Here is a 23167-nt window from a genome sequence, read left to right as displayed (position 1 = left end):
CATTACAATAACTTAAATAATAAGTTTGTATACAATAACATATGAATATTAGAGTTTTAAATTAAATGCCATGATATACAGATGCTGATGACTTGTTTATTGGCAAATACCATTTTTATTGAATCCTGCTACTTGTTCGCATACGTCTCTCACTGTCAGTTCTTGTTTGTCCAAACTCTCATCATAATCCATGCTACATGTACTTAAACCGCCGCTGTGGTTTTCACCAGTTGACTCCATTGATTCTAGTGTGTAGTATCCTGTTGGTAGAACAGATCCTTTTTTCTTTACAAGAATTTTGGCAAACAAAAGTATACCATTGTTTTGGTGTGTGCTTATGACGCACACAGTTTAAAGCTATATATGTCCATAAATGAATAACATGTATTTGTTTATATATAGTCTATTGGTATTTTTATTTTATAAACAAAAATGTACACAACACATTGACCAATAAACATTTGATAAAGTCAGTTGCATGCCAAATAAAAATATGAACCTTCATTTAACTATGAAGAAAACCTAAATGTATTGTTAAGTGCTTAAAGCCTCATCTTACATATACCTCGACCTTATAACACATACATTAAGCCTCAATAATGTCATTTAATGTAGGTCTTGACATAATATAAACGATAGTATACCCTGGTTGCTGCTCGATGTGATTACAAGTTCAGGTATTCTCAATTGATCATTGCATTCAGAGTGGCAATGGATATCAGTGAACCCACCAGTTTCAGCACGTTGGTCGAACGGGTCAATGAAATGCCTTTGGTTCAAATCTCGATAAGACAAATCACTGTTTACAGATTCAAGCGAGCTCATGCTGGAATAACCTTAAATAAAAATAGTAAAACGATGACGGTACGAAATGATCACTTCTTCGATACAACAACCACACCCATAGACATGTCAGCGATATAGTTAATGTAAACTTAATTAAATAACAAAATGTTTACCCTCGTCATGTAAAGTGATTCGCAACAGTATTTGGTTTTTGTCCCCGACTTGTATAAATTGATCTCCACTGTCTGGATTATTGGCTCGGATTTCATTGTTTCTGTCACGTGTGTCAGAATGAACATCGATGTAAAAGTTTTGTTCTGGATACATATCTGGACAGGCATCCGTTTCGGTGTCATCAACTGCGTAAGCTACATTTACATGGTTAAAATCTAAATATGCAAAGTTGTTAATTTCATTTACAAACATACTGGTATGCTTGGTATCGCCTGAAGCAACAACAAAATAATGCTTGAAATACCATTGGTCTTACATATTTACAATACCAATAAAATGCATTACTCATTTGTCATAGTGACCATATTCGTGCATCACAAGATTGAACACGGTACGACGAACCAACATTCGACTGTTGAAGGTGTTCAACGTTTGAAAGCTCGAATAAAAAATCAACATTTAACGCTATTACTTATGCATTTGACAGCGAATCGGTATAGACTACAAACTGTTTCAATGGTTAAACTATGCGTTACCATCAGAAGATCCGCCAATGGTCAGCACCAGCTTGTTATTGTCCCCAATTTGAGTGAACATACCACCACTAAAAGATATGTCGTTCTTTCTGTCATTCTGGCGAAACCTGTCGTTGTTGCCTCCTTCTGAATGCGTACTGGTGGTGTCTGAAGTAGAAACCAAAACAGTGTACAACACAATTGAATATAATGTGTAAGCCATACGATGAATCATGAATGCAAAAAAAGGAGATACATATTCATAGCATTTATTATAAATCATAATTGCGACCTTTAAAGGGATATTTTCACGGTTTGGTAAATTGCCAAATTGAAAAAAGTTGTTTCAGATTCGCAAATTGTCGGTTTAGTTATGATATTTGTGAGGAAACAGTATTACTGAAAATTTGCCATGGTCTAATATAGCCATTATATGCATCTTTTGACGATTTAAAAAACCTAAAAATTATAAAGCGTTGCAACGCGAAACGATTGAATAATTTGGAGAGTTCTGTTGTTGTCGTTTAAATTTGTGAAACTACGAAGATTGCTTATATAACGTATAAAATACGCATTTTATGTATGCTTGGCAGGATAGCTCAGTTGGCTTATGCGTTTTAACTTCAGGATTCCGGGGGCACTGGTTCGAGCCCTGCTACGGGCTACTTTTTTTCCTTTTTTCAATTTTATTTTTGATTTTTTACTGGAGCTTTTAAAATTTAATGTTTACGTTTATCAATATAAAGCATTTAATGACAAACTTCAAAACATGCCAAACTCTGTGAAAAGGCCCCTTTAAGAAAATTTTGATGTATGAGTAAATGGTTCTAAATAAAATGAATCGCCGTTATTTTAAAACTGTTTAACAGATAACACTATAGCAAGGTACCGTAGTAAATCTGATCAGCGGCTGATGTTTTGTAAAACGTTGGTGGTGGAGAGAAGGTAACTATCAGCGTCGGTGAGTTGCTTGATTCGTTTTCCAGGCAAACCACGTGTTGAATGCAATTATTGTCTACCGGACAGTCAGTCTCAACGCCGTCGTCCACATATTCATTCAGTATGGAACTATTGATGTTACATTCGTGCGTCTTAATGTTTACATTATCTGCAAAAACACAGTTTTGTTTATGCAAAGAGCTTTTTTTCGGGTAAATAGTATAGTCCTTCTATGTTATATCATCGGACAACTCAGTTATTAGAAAATAAACATTTTAGTTAATGCGAAATGCTTTATTTTGTGGTTAAACAATTTAGTCCTTCAATGTTATATAATCAAACAGTTGAGTGATAAACACATTTATAATAAAGCACTCATGTAGAAATAATCGTCAAAAAACGCAACTTAATCAAACTCAAGTAGTACCTTCATGTGGTTCAATAAGAAGAACTGGTTCATTCATCGGAGCAGGCCCTCCACTGAAGGGAATTGTGTTATCGCCACACCAAAAGCATTTCAGTGATCGAAATGCTGGCCAACCATTCTTTAAAATCTTAAATCGAACATTTGCTTTTATAATTATATTGATTTAATCAGATAATTTAATTATATTAAAGCATTATGTATTGGGGATACTATACAAAATAGTGCAATTATGAGACACTCAGTTTACTTGATATAAATGGTTGTTGCACAACATACTTGGATGCAATTGTTTTCTAGTTCTTGTTATGAAATCGAATACAATATAAAGACACAACATATTTGTGAAAATATTAAAGAATGTGCCAAGTATCGTTGATTTCCGCAGAAAATGTTGTATCTTACCAATAAGCATGCATCTCTTTCACAGACGTCCGCTACAATCCGATCTATGTAACAAACAATATTGTTTTTAACATGGTCTTCATCCAATGCAAAATAACTGTAGACTCTAACAACGAGACGTTATTCAGTTAAATCGCCACAATAAGAATCGTAAGTCACAATACATATAAATATGAAATAACAAAAGTTTCCAACACCTGTGGACTTAAAAATGTTAAATTACATATATTCTTGCACATTAAGGTCATTGAGCTAAACAGTAAAACTGTTTTAAATAAGTTGTCTGCACGGAAAAAATTGCTTAAAAATATTTTACGTAAAACATAAAACATAGTTTTCCTTCGCTTCTTTGCCATATTCCGATTATTATTTCTTGTTGGGTTTCGTTGATTACACGGCAGAGGATATGCCTCACCATCGATGGGAGATCGGCTTTCAAAACATCTTCCTACAATAATGCGCAGACACATAAATACGTAAATCATTACACATTGCAAAATGGTCTTGTTAGAATATTAACCAAAAAGGATTTTGTTTTTCAAAATAAAGACATTGGCACATTCTAAGAGTTTGTTTCTGGTAAAAAATGCCAGTGTTATTGATCCAACAAGATATGGCTTATCTTAATATATTATACAACGTTATATTTTATGTTCAAAACATCGTTAAATATAAACATCCACGTATCCATGTTCATAATTGTCTTTGGCTATATGGGCTAAAGATATAAGCTATTGCAAATCTTCCGTATTTCTTAGAGGATTTTGGGAGGTTTTAATTATACATATTGTCATCCTTATTAAATTAACACATTACCTATTGAGTTAAGTACATTTTTTTTTAAATTGACAAGTATTTTGTTGTAAAAAACACCCATATATATTTTTAATTGATATTGTACACAAGCGAGTGACGTGTGGGGTAGTAGAATTAGCACATGCACACTGAATTCGAAATTCTTGGTCGATACATTCTTAAGCATAGTTGAAATGTCTTTTTATTAAAGAAGACAATGTCTGACAGAATTTAAGGACTACACATTTAAAGAAAGTTACTCAAACTGCTGTGTGCTGATTAACTTACGAACAGTATATAGTTAACACGTTTTTGTAACGTCTTACTTTCTATGTGTCATTTAATCTTATAATAAATCGCACTTTGAGTTAAATAAAGTATTATATAAATGTCAGTTAACCAGTTAAATGCATGCTTTTACATATAACATAAAGTATGTATTTGTTGATTACTCCTTTACAAAATCGTCCTAAAAGCACTTATGTCTACCTATTTCAGGTTCTCTTTGTTGCACATGCGCAATGTGACGTTAAATCTGTTAAAATTCAACTGGTTAAGACCTGAATATGTTGAACGCAAAATAACATCGTAAGATTCGTACATTTTTATCGGAACCAAAATATATGCATGTATCATCTGGAAAATACTTGTCAACCCACACACGTTTAAGTTACCAAAAACAATTCAACTTAATTCACCTTTGAAAATATGTCAAGGAATAGAACTATTGCTTCCACGTTAAGGTCACATTGTACCGTTACAACGATGCTGCATTCTGGATTCCAAGGAAAAAATTCAGACGACGCCTGTTGCCTTTCCACGGTCCAAAGGGCTATCCACTTAAATGGTATTGAAATGATGTTATGAACAATATACCGAATACATAATATATACCTACATATACGGGTACAGTATTTAATTTTATGTTTAATAAGTTTTTTAAAACATATTGCAGGCATTCCTTTGCATCTTGTACATTCATTGTCCAATTTTATTTTCGTGTATTAAGTAAGCACTTTGGATTGAATGGATGCAATTAAGAAAATTAAATGTATCAAATTCGGACATTTAGTTCAAGTAAGCGCCATAATTCCGCACAGATATCGTGCAAAGGGTGTTAAAATATAAATGTACCTGTCCATTAAGTATCCATGAAAGTGTGAATGCAATACACATGGCTTTCAAATAATATGGTTAATTTAACGATGATGATAAAAATGATAATCTGGTTAAGAAATATTTTTAAACAGAAGTAAGTATTGAAGCCTCAAATGTTAAATTCGGACGACAATAAACGTATCAGTGCCTCGATTCAAGCTCTTCGCTTCATAAATAATAATGCTGTATTAAATCTTTCCAAGTTAAAATACTAGCAATTACGTCAAATATGTGTAAGCATGCTTACCTTTTTTACCAAAGCGATAAAGTTTTGGTCTTCATATGCGATTACAGACTGAAGCTTATCTGAATAGTAATACAAAATGGTAAGTGCATATTGTGGAAGTTTTAGATCAGGAGGGTGAGTAGAATAATGCACCATACGTTTTTAAGCGTTACGAATACACACAAACACGCCTTAATATACGTCTGTTGATAATCAAAGTTTAAGATCTGAAATAATGTTTAAGATAGTACCATTTAATATTTTAAGTGCAAAGATTTGTTAAGGCTTTTTCAGTACAGTCGTCATATAAATAAAGTTTTTAAACGTACCTGCGCAATTGCCACCTTGATTTTCGTCACTATAAGGGCCGTCACTTAAAGAAGTGTCATCAGCACACCGACCAGACACTGCAATCATATATGCAATCTATATCTATATCTATATATATATATATATATATATATATATATATATATATATATATATATATATATATATATATATATATATATATATCTATATCTATATATATATATATATATATATATATATCTATATATATATATATATATATATATATATATATATATACAATATATATATATATATGGATGGTTTATATAACTGATAAGATAGGACATGCTTGAAGGTTGATGTGCTCAGCAAATATACAAATACTAACATCGGGATTTATATGAAATATTTTTGATAATGAGGACAATAAGTAAAAAGGTAGTCTGTTGCAAATATATGTGTGAAGAAATTAAAGTCACAATAAGCAGGGAAACCCGTTATATCAACCCATATTACAACATGACATGCAAATCATACAAAATAAAATGCATGTAGCTTAATGTATTAATTTGTTTTTATTTAGTGTACACATAATTTGATTAAAGAAATATCATTTTTTCAAATGAAATTTAAATAATAAATGTAATATATTTACCTTCGTCGGAGTGCGTACGCGGTAAATACAAAGTATTGTCCTTAAGAATCGCGCTATTACAGCCATCTTTGAGGGAATTGCTTGCTGAACTCTCATTTTCGAAACAACAAGTAGCCGTTTTACCATGGTGTGCTCTTCTTTCTATAACAAGTGCACGGAACATGCTTTACACACATTCTATAGATTTTTATCAGTAAATAGTCCGCAAAAATAAGTTTCGAAATACTATGTTGATTGTCATTATGAATAACGTGAAACCCTTTATAAATTTATATTTCAGGTCACTGTATTGTTTACTCTTAAAAAAACGGAACCATATACGGCTCAAAAGATATATCAAACACAAAAGGAAATATCTCGCCCTGACATTACACAATCGACATAATGTGGATGTCTGCGAATACGGTGTCAAGTTTTCCTCTTTAAATGGAAATTAAGCTTTGTCACTAACCTTCTTGGTTAGCAGTTTCAATTGCATCGTTATACAAAGAACTGTCATCCAGATACGAACTATAAGCCATACTGTCATAACCTGAAGGACATTACATTAGGTCAATTTAATGCTTTTAATTTGATACGATAATGACCACAAAAACATATATTTTTAACATACTTAATATACAAGAATGACGCAAGAGGTACTATTGTATAGACTGCCCAAGTTAAAAAAAATGTTCACAAATATCAAACTTAATTTTTATAATGGTTGTAGTAACGCATAGCACTGCATTAAGAAACGCATCAGCTTCCTTTTCCATACAATATACGTATGATACTGATTCAATTATTACTTAAAAGCCGAATTACCGTCGTCTGTTTGCAAACTGCTGTCGGCTTGATGCAAACCGTCGTGTTCATATTTAGGCATAAATGCCCCTCCCGAGACATTCCGACAAAGTGCCAAAGGTCGTTCTGAAACAGTTCACATAACAAAAAAGCTGATTATGTTTATTTGTGTCAATTAACCATTTCACACTTACGCCAGTAACTGACAGCCATTGCTTATCAATATGCATACACATTTCGTTAAGTATGCTTAAACTGATTGTTTTCAGCTTAAAGTCACAAAGAAATTTGTTAATACAGGTTTAAATGCTTAACAGATATATGTGCAAGAGGATCCTATTGAATAATCTATCCAACGCAACAATGAAGTCATAAACGTTTGTATTAACCTTCAACGGCCTGTGACAGCCAATCGGTTTCAATAATGTCATCGCATGCCAGACATTCCAAGACAAGCCGATTTTGCAAGAACGCGGACTCTGTGTTAGTCTGTAAAAAGTAATACTTACATATTATGTACACTCGTGGTATAAAAATATTATTCATTTTGTAACGCAAATACATGTGTGCAAATATGATTGGTTTAATGTTAAAATGTGTAACATGTAAATCAACTAATTAAACAAGTAAATGAACGACTTACAATCACGCCGTCATAATCTGAGGCAAAAGCACATTCATCACGTGCACTACGTGAAGATTTTGACGTGCCTTGTTCGCAGCGTATTTGTTCCGAGTCCCGTGATAAGACATGGTCGTACCTTCCTGGTATTTCTTCATTGTTCGAAGCATGCCGAACTATTTCCCAGTCATTTTGTACACGTTCAGCAACAGGTACGCACTCGGTCTCGAAGTCTAATTGTGACTCAGAAACCATTTTACATGTTTCAAATTTAACAACACAATCGCGAGGTTTGTGCTCTGGTCCAGCATTGCAAAGAAGAACACGTTCAAGAATCGTATTACTTGTCTGTGAAGGATCCAGCAGATCCTCTCCAGTTGATGCACACTCTGTTGGAATGGTACAACTTCTTTGTGAATCATTTTCGTGTACACAGTGACTATCCACAGTACGCGATGCTCTACTGTCGACATGATTTGATGTTTGGATAGACTCAATGTATTTCTTTTTCCAAAGCGCTCCATAATAACCGATGAACGTACACACAGCAGCCAGGAGAATTGTAATTGCCAATAGGTTTGCGCAAATGAATATCCAAAATAGATTGCTCCAATATTCTGTGAATAAACACAAAGTAATTACAAGACTGTTTTCTATTCAAAATCAATTACACGCGCTTTTAAAAAATATGATGGATTTTAATACTTTAAGGTCTAATCATATTTGTTTAAATGCGCGGTGCGGTATTTTAAAACATGATAATGTATAATTTTATAATGCACAATTCTGAAATTTTACCATCATCATATGTTTGCATCCACAACTCATTTGGGTTTTGCATTAGAGGGCACCTATCGATGTCTTGGTATTTCACCGGCGAATGTAGAGGGTTCACAGGAATAATTCGGCACTCCATGTCATCGTATTCGCCTCAAATGTGGTTACTTTATTACCTTAAAAGTAGAACATTTATGATACATAATCTCTTTATTGGCGGATATATTAGTACAGTTCAGTTGTGCGATTCATGTATAAAGGTTTTCTTTGTATGTTATTGTAGGGTTGTTCACAATGTTCAATTTAAGTGAGCACTGCGGGGAATCACGTGATCATAATGATGACAATATTCATTTACTGCTATTATAAATAACTTTAGAATAATGACTACAAGAAAGTGCAGAAAAACCAGGCTATCGCCAAGTGTCACTTCAAACATGTATAACAACAACAAGATGGAAAGAGCTTTCTCCACATAAATGTAACCAAACCAGCTTCAGATTTATGTTTAGTCTGTCAAGATTTTTTGGCAAAGCTTAACACTTGTGGCAAAATGTCAGACGGAGACAAGGAAGATTCAGCTAAACAATACTCTGATCATTTGGAACATGCTAGGAAACAGAGCCTCTGTCAGAGGCTACTGTATAAAACACAAGTTATAGATACTACTAGTATCTATAAAGCCACTTGTGCATCTCAGGATATTGTTATAGGTGTGAGATAGAACAATAAATTGGACTATACATTTGTGTATTTTGTTACAATGAAAAGTATTATAATTGTTTTATTAGCTATAATGATTTTTAGTCCCCTACCGGTTTCAACGGAGGGGACTTATGGTTTGCACTCAGCCTGTCAGTCAGTCTGTCTGTCTGTCTGTCACGCTTTTCTGGATCCTGCGATAACTTTAAAAGTTCATAAAAAAAATTCATGAAACTTGAAACATGGATAGATGCCAATATGGACATTATGCACGTCATTTCATTTCGTTCCTGCGTAAAAAATTCTGGTTGCTATGACAACAAATAGACTAGAAATACTGCTGACATGGTGGCTTTCTGGATCCTGCGATAACTTTTAAAGTTCTTAATATTTTTTCATGAAACGTGAAACATGGATAGATGGCAATATGGACATTATGCATGTTATTTTATTTTATTCCTGGGTCAAAAATTCTGGTTGCTATGGCAACAAAAATAATAAAATAATAATCTGAAAGGTTTACTCCCGATTGTCCTACATTTTTATTTTAAGAGTAAAAAATCGATAACGGAAAAGACAGGTAAGTCGCATATCTGGGGCTCGAAAAGGGGTATTTATTTCGTGTATTTATTTGATTAAATTAACATAACATAAACACAAAAGTGTTTCTCGATAAATATTTTTATTCTCTTCCATTAGAGGGAATATAGACACACTTTATTAACATTTTATATTTAATCACCAATCGATTTAATACCTATAAAATGCAATATGAATGTATAAAAAAAAATCAGACAATCTCAGGTAATTTGTTTATTTAACAATCACCATTTATTCTTAATATTTCGATTCAAAGCATCAATCGTTCAATCCGTTATTTAATCTCCCCTCTGAATAAAGATTCTGTATACTTTAATTCGAATGGCATACTAACAATACTTCGCATGTTGTAAGATCAATGAGTATACAAGTATACATACTTAGTACAAATCTGAATCCGTCAAGCAAAATGCTCATCCCTTCGTGTTTATAAGTAAATACAGCAACGTGGAATTTTGAAAAAAGTGAAGTTAGGTTAATTTGTTAATAACGCATGGATATATATTAATGCATGTTTGAGATGTTCGACTGTTATTTAATTATATAAAATAACAGTTTTTATTTATCTTATTTTTTAAATTTATATTGTATTTATGTTACAGCAGACAAACAATAGATAATCATCGTTTTATACTTTGATCGTAGTTAATCATAATAAATCCTAGACATGATATTTTTTATACTTGTATTACCCATCTAACGCCTCTTCACACCTATTTGAACGGTGTATTGAATTTATAAATGTGGGACAATCGGGACGACACCATCTGAAAATGGTGGAATTTCTGACAATGGTGGAGCCGGTAGGGGACTTATTTTGCTTGACAATAGTCTTGTTTTCATTATTTTAAGGACATGTGGCATAGTTGATGATTTGTTTAATCTTGTACTTGTTTCATACATTTATTAACTATAACAATGACAATTTTTTGTTAAATAAGACATCTCGTTCATAGTATAAGCACTCCAGAGTTTATATGAAGTGATAATGAATCTACATTTAACAACATTAATAATGCATGTGATTATGAAAGGCTATGACATGTGTCAAATATTTAAATACTTAAAAACAAGTAAAAGAATATGAAATCAGTAACATAAACATCCAATTACTGTCTGTGATATCAGAATTACAGCAATTTAATCCTAAAAACTATACACAGCTTTTTGTTACAGGAGCCATCCATGTTCCTTTGATGGAACTCTGCATTACTCGTGGGATTTTGCACCGACTGTGCATTATTCACACCATGCAAGAAAGGCTGGCCCTATCTACTTTGCGTTGCCAAGGGAACAGGTAGCATTTTATGAAAAGCGAAGTTTGTACATGATAACACTATACAATTGTTTGAATATAAACATAAGATACAGGTTTATTTTAAGAAGAGAATGTACATATTTTTGGATGATTTGACATAATTTGTATGAAATTTACCTTAGTCTTTATAGCAAGTATTCTCTTGGAACAGGAAATCAAACGTTCTACCTGATTGATGAGACAGAGCTGCCTGGAATGGGTGCGGGCTGTGTCATAAGCTTAGTGCACCATTATTTCAAGCACTATGGTTACGGAGAGAAGAACGCACAGGTAAAGCAGTATTTAAACGTTCATTTCGAAATCATTTTTTGCTCCATATAAACAACTTACATGTAACGTTCCTTGTCAAAAATGTGTATCTGTGGATTTTTGAATACAGTAGTAAACAAATGTATTTGATATATGTAGAACATATACTGGTACATTGATACATTATTTACAGAAATTGTGGACTTGTTTATTTGTATGTCTGCCAATTTAAGAACCATGCTGTCCTGTGATATTGCATGAGGCGAGTGATTCAAGGTTATTTATTGTCAAACAATAGTTCTTTGTTGAACAGTTATTAATACAATTGCATGAACGAATAGTTAAGAACTAATTCATACTTAATGTTATGGTTAAATCATTATGACATTTGTAATCAATTTTAAATGATAAGTATTGATTTGAATGTATGCAACTTCTATTGAGTTTATAGTGTTAAAGTGAACACTTAATCATAGTATGCCTGTTAAAATAAACATTGCTTAAAATTGACATTTGTTACTCAAATATTGTTAAAATTGCATGAAATATTTTTAGAAAAGTAAATGGCAGACAATTTAGTTTAACAATTAAATAATGCAGAGGGAATAATTAGACACACATTTATTGTTTTACTTTTAAACTTGACATTTAACATTTTATTTTTTAGGCCTTCGTGAATCCATCAGCATCAACACCATGCTAGCAGGCCACACAAAGTTTGCTCCTGACTGGCATTTTGGTGTTTGGTTTGTCAAGTGAAGTGGAGGGCGAGTGATTCAGAGAAAATGCAAGACATTGCTACAACCGTACGATCATCATAACGGTCGGGTCACAACATTCCCCATCTCGTGACTGACATGAAGAGTCCGGTCAAATTATTTGAGTGGCGGTCACACCTTGAAGCCTAGTTCAGGAACATAAAAAGCATAACTGAATACCACCATTTCTTTGTTTCCAAAGATGATCCCGGTGCTTTGCATTGTAAGGAGTATGCTGACTCTACCAAGGAGTGTTTTGATCTTTTGAAGTGTGCAATAAATAAGAATGCCATGCCTCCACTTAATTAAGACCAGTCCAGTGCTCCCTTTAACAAGACAGTGGTACTTGTATGATCACGTTTCGAAATTGTTCAGGTCTGAGTCAGCAAAAAAGAAAACATGTCCCAAACCTCGTTTCCAAAGTAATTGTTTATTATATTTGTAATGTACAGTTTTGAAAAATTGCTGACAATTAAGGCATTAATAAATGTTGTATAGAGAGTTGTGTGCAGTAAAGTATTATTACGTGTATATGTGCATGTATTGTTGGTTTGCCTGCAATGAATGGTTAATTCTGTCAATGTTGCATTATGATGTCATTATTTTTGTTAATTTACATGCATCTCAAGTATAGCCCATGTTGTGTGATTTTTTTTATAAAAAAATATTTAAAAACCTGGTTCATGTTTGGAAATAATCAAATAGTGATACATTGCATTGTTTCTAATTTGTTAGATTCTTTAATAACCAGTTCATTGTTAGAGCCTTTTCTTTATTTGAATAAGTTATTCATTTGGTTCATACTTATATAACTATGTAATTTGATTACATAAATGTGTAGATAATAGTATTAATGTTATTTTAACTGAAATAAAGTAATACACATTGACTTTGCAATGATGTTTTTTCCATTTGTCATATATCAATGTAAGTACAGGGTACAATTTCAACCTTACTAATGTTGAACCAGCCTTTATTTAAAGGCAAATTTTATATTGTACAATGTTAAAGACAAATGGTTACCATGACGACCAGTTTTTTGCTTCAAATTATTAAAAGCTTTCATAGGACTGCGTGTATGGATTTTGTGTATTGACGTGTACTTTGTATGCGAAATGATTTTATATAACAGTATTTCACATTAAAGGGGCCTTTTCACAGATTTTGGCATTTTTTTTAACTTATTCATTAAATGCTTTATATTGATAAATGTAAACATTGGATCGTAAAAGCTCCAGTAAAAAATCAAGAATAAAATTTAAAAAAGGAAAAGAACATTGCCCGGAGCAGGTTTCGAACCAGTGACCCCTGGTGTCCTGCCAGAGTCCTGAAGTAAAAACGCTTTAGCCTACTGAGCTATTCCGCCGAGTACACATACTTGACGTATTTTATACCTTATATAAGCAATCTTCGTAGTTTCACAAAATTTAACGACAAAAACAGAACTCTCCAAATTATTCAATCGTTTCGCGTTGCAACGCTTTATAATTTTTAGGTTTTAAAATCGTCAAAAGATGCATATAATGGCTATATTAGACCATGGTAAATGTTCAGTATTACTGTTTCCTCACAAATATCATAACTAAAACGAAAATTTGCGAATCTGAAACAACTTTTTTCAATTTTGTCAATTTACCAAAGCGTGAAAAGATCCCTTTAAGTACTTACAGTTTACATTAATTAGTTTTGAAATGTCAATAATAAAAACAACTCATTTCATTTGTTTACTTTTATGCATTTTCACATATATTAAAAATTGTGTACACATTTCCTATAATTATTCATCAAGATTGATGTAACAAATTTTAAGTAATATATCTTTGTTTAAAACATTAACAAAATTAATTTAAGAATTCAATAGCATTTTTCTGCACTTCATCGGTGTATGAACTGTCAGGAAAATTACGCCTAATTTGCATAAACGCCGTTTATGCATAAATTAGGTGTATTTTTCCCGACAGTTCATACACCGATGAAATTCAAAAAATGCTATTCAATTCTTATAATTACAACACAAAATGATCTTAAAGCTGAAATTCTATCGTGTTAAGGGTCATAAAAGTCCTTTTTAATCTAGCGTATGAATCTATTTTCAGTTTTGGTTTCATCTCCGTCCAATGGGTATATAGTTGAAGTTCGCGCAAAAAATAAAAGGTCATTTTGCTATTGACCAATGAAAAACAACGCCATTAAGTTTCGCGCAAAATAAGATGCCAATTTGGCATTTTGTTTATGACCAGAAAGTAGTATCATGAATATTCATGTTAAGATTTGCATACGAAGTGGTTTCATCGGAAAATGAAAAACCGGTCACGTGAACAAATTATCCAATCATAATGCAGCATTCATATAAAAGTGACAGAAGTTGTAATTATTTGGGGATAAAATACCAACATTTAAATAATGGTAACCATGGAAACCATTTTAAATTTAAAAAAAGATGTTTTTAACAAACAATGTGTTTATATTTAAACATGTGTTTATATGAAAACTTGTTTAAACTAATTTACTTGTGTATACTTTTACTTGAATTATGCTTAAAATTATTAGTATGTGAGCAATAAAAACAAACTCATTTTAGACTTTTGCACTTTATTAATTTCATACACTGTGTTCACGAAAAAGGCTGTATAATGGAAAATACTAGGAATTTTTGCACAAAATTTCATATCTTGATTCCCCAAACTCTACACAACCAGAAAATGATGATATCTCAAAATGTCATTTTTTTGACCAAATGGGTAAAAATTGCTTGTGCAGCCACATATACATACAAATTGATGTTGTTTCAAAAGTAGATATACATATAAGTACAAACTTATGAATTGATGTTGTTTAACAGATGGTATATAAAACTTGCGACTTTATGGATAATTTCATCATTATTTTATCCCATTAAAGAATAAAAATCAGATATTGAACAACCCCAATGGTACCAATTAACAAGAGCTGCCAGAGGACAGCGCGCTCGACTATTCGAGTGCTTGACATTATAACGTAAGCCATCATGGGGAAATTGTTCATATTCAATAATTTATTAGACCATCATTCAAAAATAATAATTATTTTTTTTTTTTGAGGGGGGGGGGGGGTTGAGAGGGGGTATAATGTGGGGTATGGTCATTTATGAGACGATCTTTCAAAAATAAAAAAGGAGAAAATTAATTATTTTTTTTTTTGGGGGGGGGGGGGGGGGTGAGAGGGGGTATAATGTGGGGTGTGGTAATTTATTAGATGATGTTTAAAAAAAATTATTTTTTTTTGGGGGGGGGTAGGGGGTGAGAGGGGGATATAATGTGTGGTTGGGTAATTTATTAGATGATGTTTACAAAAAAAAATGGGGGGTGGGGGGAGGTTGGGGGGAGGGATTCTGGGCGGGGCGTGGGGTATTGTTTGGTTGGAATCCATTGTGGTATTCAGGTAAGTGTTGTTTTGTCAAAGTTATAATAAAATGTGATCATAAATAAAGAAGTTATGGCAATTTAAGCAAAATGTTCAATTATCTAAGTGTAAAAGGGGCCATAATTATGTCAAAATGCTTGATACAGTGGTCTGCTCTTGTTTATAGGTTGGGGTCATGTTGGTTTGTTAACAATACTTGTTAGTATGCAAAATATAAAAGCAATATGTCAAAGGATATAGGAAATATTTGGGGTAGTACGCAAACTTTAACATAGATTTATCAATAATATGCATATTCTAAGTATAAAAGGGGCAATAATTATGACACAATTCTTGATAGAGTTGTCTGCTCTTGTTTATAGATTGGGGTGATGTACGTAAACAAGTATGCAAAATATGAAAGCAATATGTCAAGGGACAATGAAAATAAATGGGGTAGTACGACAACTTTAACATTTGCTGCATATTCTAAGTGGAAAAGGGGCCATAATTATGACAAAATGCTTGATAGAATTGTCTGCTCTTGTTTATAGGTTGGGGTCATGTTGGTAAACAAGTATGCAAAATATGAAAGCAATATGTCAAGGGACAATGAAAATAATTGGGGTAGTACGAAAACTTTAACATTTGCACGCTAACGGCACGGAACGGAACGCCGACGCCGGGGTGAGTAGGATAGCTCCACTATACATATTTCATATATAACAGTCGAGCTAAAAAAATGTTACAACGTTACACATTAAAGTGCATAAAAAGACTCTACTACAATATTTACCTGAACTATTTTAATCCATGTTTTCATGCTGAAAATTCTGATTAAGGATATTGAGGTTGGGCGGGTGGTTTTAAACAAGTAGCCGGTCGATAACTTTGGTTGCATTTACAAATCTAAACGCAACTTTGGATATACGAAACTTAGAAGGAGTTCTAGCTCGAAAATGTTTAATGGGCTAGTCGGGTCAAGGTAAGTAAATGTTGTGTTGGTAGCTAATTTGAAGAGCTAATATTGGATTGCATGTGTTAGTTGTCAAATCAAAAATACTGTAACTTATATTAGACAACAGCAAACATGTAGTTAACTGTCAACAATTTTAGTTTCTATTGACCAATCTGGACTTCACTTCGATCAAAATTAAAGTAAGTATTACTAAAATAGAAAAAAAACGGTAATGTGACTTAGGATGGTGGTCTTGAATTGCAACTCTGTGCGTTGGTAGCTTACATGAAGACCTAAAATGAGATTTCATTAGGAACCAGTCGCGTCCATGACACTGTCTTTTATAGAAAATGTTTCCCGTCTAACATATATGAGTTTGTAGTTTTTTGCAAAACGAGTGTGCAAATCTAGGGTGCGAGTGCATAATTATTTAATTACATTTATATATTAATAACTAAACTGTCTAAAAGCTTGTTTCGTGGCTTTTTTATGTTTCTTGTTTATTTTTGTTAAATACATACTATAGAAAATGCACCAAATGTATATTTACACAAACGAAAATCAATTCCTATTCCAAAAAAAAATGTTTTTAAACTGTCATCCCTCACTTAAATTTAACGTAATATAGTATTTAAGAGTATGCAAAACCCACTGGACGAAACACAATTACACACAAACTTCTCCTGGAACAATCATAAGCTGGATTAGGCATATACAAACAAGGGCTGTAAAATGGGCTGTCAGTTGTAGTGGCAGCCATTGTGTGAATACGTTTTTTGTCACTGTGACCTTGTCCTTTGACCTAGTGACCTGAAAATCAATAGGGGTCATCTGCCAGTCATGATCAATGTACCTATGAAGTTTCATGATCCTAGGCCTAATTATTCTTCAGTTATCATCTAGAAACCATTTAACTGTTTTGAGTCACTGTGACCTTGACCTTTGACCTAGTGACATGAAAATTAATAGGGGTCATCTGCCAGTCATGATCAATTTACTTATGATATTTCATGATCATAGGCGTAAGATTCTTGAGTTATCATCCGGAAACCATTTTACTATTTCGTGTCACTGTGACCTTCGACCTAGTGACCTGAAAAATCAATAAGGGTCATCTGCCAGTCATTATCAATGTACCTATGAAGTTTCATGATCATAGGCGTAAGCATTCTTGAGTTATCATCCTGACACCATTTTACTGTTACGAGTCACTGTGACCCTGACCTTCAACCTAGTGACCTAAAAATCAATAGGGGTCATTTACCAGTCATGATCAATGTACCTATGAAGTTTCATGATCCTAGGCGTAAGCATAGTTGAGTTGTCATCCGGAAACCATTTTACTATTTCGAGTCACTGTGACCTTGACCTTTGACCAAGTAACCTGAAAATCAATAGGGGTCATCTGCCAGTCATGATCAATGTACCTATGAAGTTTCATGATCCTAGGCCTAAGCATTGTTGAGTTATCATCCGGAAACCATTTTACTATTTCGAGTCACTGTGACCTTGACCTTTGACCTAGTGACATGAAAATCAATAGGGATAATCTGCCAGTCATGATCAATAAACCTATGAAGTTTCATGATAATAGGCCTAAGCGTTCTTGAGGTATCATCCGGAAACCATCTGGTGGACGGACCGACCGACGGAACGACCGACATGTGCAAAACAATATATCCCCTCTTCTTCGAAGGGGGGGGGGGCATAATAAATGGCTTTTCTATAAATTACATTGTACATGTTTAATTTAAAAAGAAAAATCACCATATCAAACATAGAAACTAATATTAAAATAAATTGAGATCATGTTCTACCATTATTAACCCTTAAGGTAAACCATGGTCGTGTTTTGTTCAGAGATATGGACTTATATGGTTGAGCAGATGTGATACTTTGCACAACCATGCACAACCAGGATCTAAAACCTTGATTGACCAACGTGAAATATAAATAAGTTGTTGGCTTCGATGCCTATTTCCTCACATGGTTGACCATTATAGTCCATGGCTTACCGACCATGACAGTCTATGATTAATCGACAATGGTTGTCCATGGTTTACCGAAATTGGCTCTCCACAGTGTTCGACACTAACTATTCTGAGAAAGGAGTTCATTGGACTCCCTTCTTCTGAAATTAAGGAGTCCGATCATACTTCATGTAGTCCAAAAATTATGACACTTTTTATATACCGTATTTTTTTTTTTTGGGGGGGGGGGGGGTAATAACACATGTTAACCATAAATTGATAAATCGTCTTTCATGTTTGGTTTCAGATCGAAGTGACTTTTGTTCAATATTTGTTGTCATTTGTGATTTTAGATTGCAAAAATTATTTAACAAATGCCATTAATATTTAAGTTTATTATTGTAAGTTTAAAAATATTTTTTTTATAATGCATTTATAAATATGCTTTTTGCTGATCTGCGGGATTGGTCGTTACAGCCAATTGCTAGTGGTATGGGGTTATTTACGTACAAATGATTCACAGTCGTTCCAATCTTCAGTGCATTGCGACCGTAAAACGTGCATTGTATAAACAATTACGGGCATTGTGATGATTGTTTATAGTAAATATACACTGTTTAGCAAAAGCTATTTTTTGAGCGAAAGTATCTGAGAAAAAAACAACGACTTCTTTGCGTTCTAAGCCATTTGATTAAAACTCTTAAATGGAATTTCTTTTTTTTTGCTTACATACACTCTAAAATTAACAAAGTATTTTCATCATTATAATACAAAATGCATCTTCTGACAACACACGTGTTGACCAGACAGGGGTTTTCATAAGAAAATAGAAAAATACTTATTCAAGTGCATAGTACAAATGATGGTATTGTTTTCTTTATGCTTACGACATCACTTTGTTTTTATTGAACACTTCTCACTAACAATAGACCAGCTGTCTTTAATCTTCCTTGTTAAGAAGAACTTTTACAGCTTTCAAACAGATGTTGAAGTGTGAGGTCATGACTTGGTATTAAAAACTTCCTTCTGCGGTATGTAGAGGTTGAATATTAAATTATTACAATTGAAATGTGACAATAAACAATTGAAACTGAAAGTTTTTATAGACAGTGATCGACAATGATTATTCTGAGCAAAAATTTCTTTGTGCAGACATTCTGATCTTGCGAAACGAATAAATAAACAAAGGAATTTTTTATAATTCACGGATGATTGTGAAGGAGTCCGACGGACTTCCTTGACACAAAAACAAGGAGTCCGAGTCTCATTTCCACGAGTCTCGGACTACCGGACTCCCGTTAGTGTCGAACACTGTCTCCATAGTTTTCCAACCATGCCTGACATTTTTTTCAGAAACATTAACTACCATGGTTGGTGGTATATGGCCATACATGCAGCTTTTTTTTAGTTTCCAGAGTGCTGTTGGTTGACTTCTAAGTTCTTTGTTCTAATTAGAACTGTTATTGCCTGGTATTATAAGTGATGAGTTTTCAAAACTGAACAATTAAAAGTGGGAAGAAATTCGTGTTTTTCTCTTACATCGAAATGTTCTTCTTTTGTAGAAATTCGGTTTTATAGAAGGGGTAATGCCAATGATTTATAGAACGGGTAATACCAATGACATATCTTTCTATTTTTTTCTTCTATCAATTGAAATAAATTTTGAAACATTCTGTTAAATATATCGCTTTTGTATATAAAATGTATGCGAATCGGTTCATCATTTAATCTCGAGCAAACAGTCTTATATGATATAAATTTGATGTCGGTTAATTGTCCCAAAATTCCACAAGCAGACGTTATTCGTGCATCATAATACAAATAATACGTAATAAAAAATCAATGTAATTACTTTCTTACATAAATCATCGATGATATGTTACAACCTGCTGAAGAAATGTTTCAAAAGCTCTTTTATCATAAAATATCGCCTTATAGAGGGTAAGTTTATGATGAAAAGTGACATGCTATATCCATTTTTCGGTACTGACACAAATAATTGATTTTTATACAAATTTGATGTTCAACAAATTATTTAACAGAAAAGAAAAAGTACGGGTGTATGCATCTGATGTTCGAAGTGTCGGTATGAAATAGGTCTAAGAAAACAATAATAAGTGGATACAAGTTGACATATATATTGATTGTAGACAAATACATTTATATATTTTTGTTAGTTGTATACTGATGACATTTTTCACCATATGTCAAAGTAGACCGTATTTTGAGGAATTTCATAGTAAATAAGTTGAAATGTAACTGCAACGTTCAGTCCCCGGTTCAGTTTCACATTTACAGGCATTCAAAGCGGGTATCAATAGTTCCCAACACACACACACACATATATATATATATATATATATATATATATATATATATATATATATATATATATATATATATATATATATATATATATATATTTATATATATTATGTAAATTGGAAAAACATAGTTAGGCTATTATTGTTCGTGGGATAAAGTAACACATACCAATGTCAATGTACTTAAATAAAGCGCAAAATCATTATAATGGTCTGATTACATTTTTTGAAAACATGAAATATTTTTAGTTTGAATATCAAACTGGATAAGAAAGTAAATCAGACATATGAATATCTTTTGATTTTCAAATAATACATAAAGGACGAAAGGTATGTTTCCTTATGTCACGCAAAAAACTGTGTACGTCTTACATTTTAAGATGGTTATTTAAACATAAATTTGTAAAGGATCACCACACTTATGTGAAAATTTGAACAAATTTCAAGTAATAGGATAAACATGGCAATGAATTCCAAAGATCATCTGTGAGTAACGTTGTTGAAAATAAGTTATATTGTTTAGGCCTCATTATTCTTGAACTTATCCATGTCTGTTTACAAAACTCGAGTGCGAGAAATTAGGTCAGATGTAAAACAATATCAAAAGCCTGCATTACATTAAGAGTTTTCAAAACATGTATTGTATTTGACGACTTATTGAGAATATGTATTCAAATTTAATTAACACATTTCACAAAACGGATCATTTTACGACAAAATCAGCTAAGTACCGCTATATACTTCCTGGTTGTAGTAAAAATAGAACTAACAAAATATAGTGTTGAAAAATAAAATCCAATTTAAGTAAACAAGTAATATTTAAACATTTACTGTCAGCAGCAAAATGTACAGTTCCTGAACACAAATCCATGTATATATAATCTTAAAATATTATTTTGTAATTTATGGATTTAAAGGGGCCTTTTCACAGATTTTGGCATTTTTTAACTTATTCATTAAATGCTTTATATCGATAAATGTAAACATTGGATCGTAAAAGCTCCAGTAAAAAATCAAGAATAAAATTAAAAAAAGGAAAAGAACATTGCCCGGACCAGGTTTCGAACCAGTGACCCCTGGAGTCCTGCCAGAGTACTGAAGTAAAAACGCTCTAGCCTACTGAGCTATTCCGCCGAGTACATACATGTGAAGTATTTTATACCTTATATAAGCAATCTTCGTAGTTTCACAAAATTTAACGACAAAAACAGAACTCTCCAAATTATTCAATCGTTTCGCGTTGCAACGCTTTATAATTTTTAGGTTTTAAAATCGTCAAAAGATGCATATAATGGCTATATTAGACCATGGTAAATGTTCATTATTACTGTTTCCTCACAAATATCATAACTAAAACGAAAATTTGCGAATCTGAAACAACTTTTTTCAATTTTGTCAATTTACCAAAGCGTGAAAAGATCCCTTTAAAGGGATCTTTTCACGGTTTGGTAAATTGACAAAATTGAAAAAAGTTGTTTCAGATTCGCAAATTTTCGTTTTAGTTATGATATTTGTGAGGAAACAGTATTACTGAACATTTAACAAAGTCCAATATAGCCATTATATGTATCTTTTGACGATTTGAAAACCTAAAAATTATAAAGCGTTGCAACGCGAAACGATTGAATAATTTGGAGAGTTCTGTTGTTGTCGTTTGAATTTACGAAACTATGAAGATTGCTTATATAAGGTATAAAATACTTCAACTGTGTATTTTCGGCGGAATAGCCGAGAGGGCTAATGCGTTTTTACTTCAGACTTACTCCAGGACTCCGGGGGTCACGGGTTCGAGCCCTGGTACCGGCTACTTTTTTCCCTTTTTTTAATTTTATTCTTAATTTTTTACTGAAGCTTTTAAGATCCAATGTTTACATTTATCAATATAAAGCATTTAATGACAAACTTCAAAATATGCCAAAATCTGTGAAAAGGCCCCTACTTACAGTGAGTCTGTTATCCTGTCTCAATATGTGTAGCTCTACACCATATACTATAGGAAACCGAAAGTACGTTTAAATTAATTGAAATAAGCAAATATTGTTTTACAAGCACATACAATTTGCTCACGTTGTATTTTTAATTATCATGAATATTTCAAGAAGTTCGCCATAAAGGAAAAACCCGACTTAGTAACTTCCTTACAAACGATCGGAATACTGGGTTTTCCCAGTTTCAATAAATGAGAGTAAACGCCCTCATATTAACCCATATATGCCTAGCGTCTAGAAAAATGGCCTTGGCAAACAGCGTAGACCCAGATCAGACGCCGCATGATGCGGCGTCTCATCAGGGTCTGCGCATTTTGCTTAAAGGAATTTCTGTAAGAAATATTCTTAATATAGAACTGAACA

The 23167-nt window shown here is 32.8% G+C and overlaps 1 protein-coding gene across 3 annotated transcripts in view; it reads right to left on the bottom strand.

Annotated features, from left to right (window-relative positions):
- The window catches only part of LOC127879745 (uncharacterized), a 29496-nt gene extending 6329 nt beyond the window's left edge, over positions 1-23167 (bottom strand). Inside the window, exons 1-19 of one of the 3 annotated variants that reach the window (XM_052426768.1) lie at positions 23022-23164; positions 22760-22806; positions 8578-8732; positions 7801-8396; positions 7547-7646; positions 7179-7283; positions 6823-6903; positions 6372-6512; positions 5752-5829; positions 5444-5502; positions 4737-4877; positions 3585-3691; positions 3244-3289; positions 2842-2968; positions 2365-2583; positions 1497-1643; positions 960-1154; positions 645-836; positions 111-260 (exon numbers count right to left, since the gene is read on the bottom strand). In XM_052426768.1, coding sequence (XP_052282728.1) covers positions 111-260; positions 645-836; positions 960-1154; positions 1497-1643; positions 2365-2583; positions 2842-2968; positions 3244-3289; positions 3585-3691; positions 4737-4877; positions 5444-5502; positions 5752-5829; positions 6372-6512; positions 6823-6903; positions 7179-7283; positions 7547-7646; positions 7801-8396; positions 8578-8695 — 2602 coding nt within the window. In that variant the 5' untranslated portion in view covers positions 8696-8732; positions 22760-22806; positions 23022-23164. Of the gene's footprint in view, positions 1-110; positions 261-644; positions 837-959; positions 1155-1496; positions 1644-2364; positions 2584-2841; positions 2969-3243; positions 3290-3584; positions 3692-4736; positions 4878-5443; positions 5503-5751; positions 5830-6371; positions 6513-6822; positions 6904-7178; positions 7284-7546; positions 7647-7800; positions 8397-8577; positions 8733-22759 lie in introns of all 3 variants that reach the window. The other 2 variants (XM_052426767.1, XM_052426769.1) reach the window with 2 other exon arrangements.

This window comes from Dreissena polymorpha, chromosome 4 (genome assembly GCF_020536995.1).
Source record: "Dreissena polymorpha isolate Duluth1 chromosome 4, UMN_Dpol_1.0, whole genome shotgun sequence".
Taxonomy (NCBI): Eukaryota; Metazoa; Mollusca; class Bivalvia; order Myida; family Dreissenidae; genus Dreissena; species Dreissena polymorpha.
This window is presented reverse-complemented; position numbering and strand designations above follow the sequence as displayed.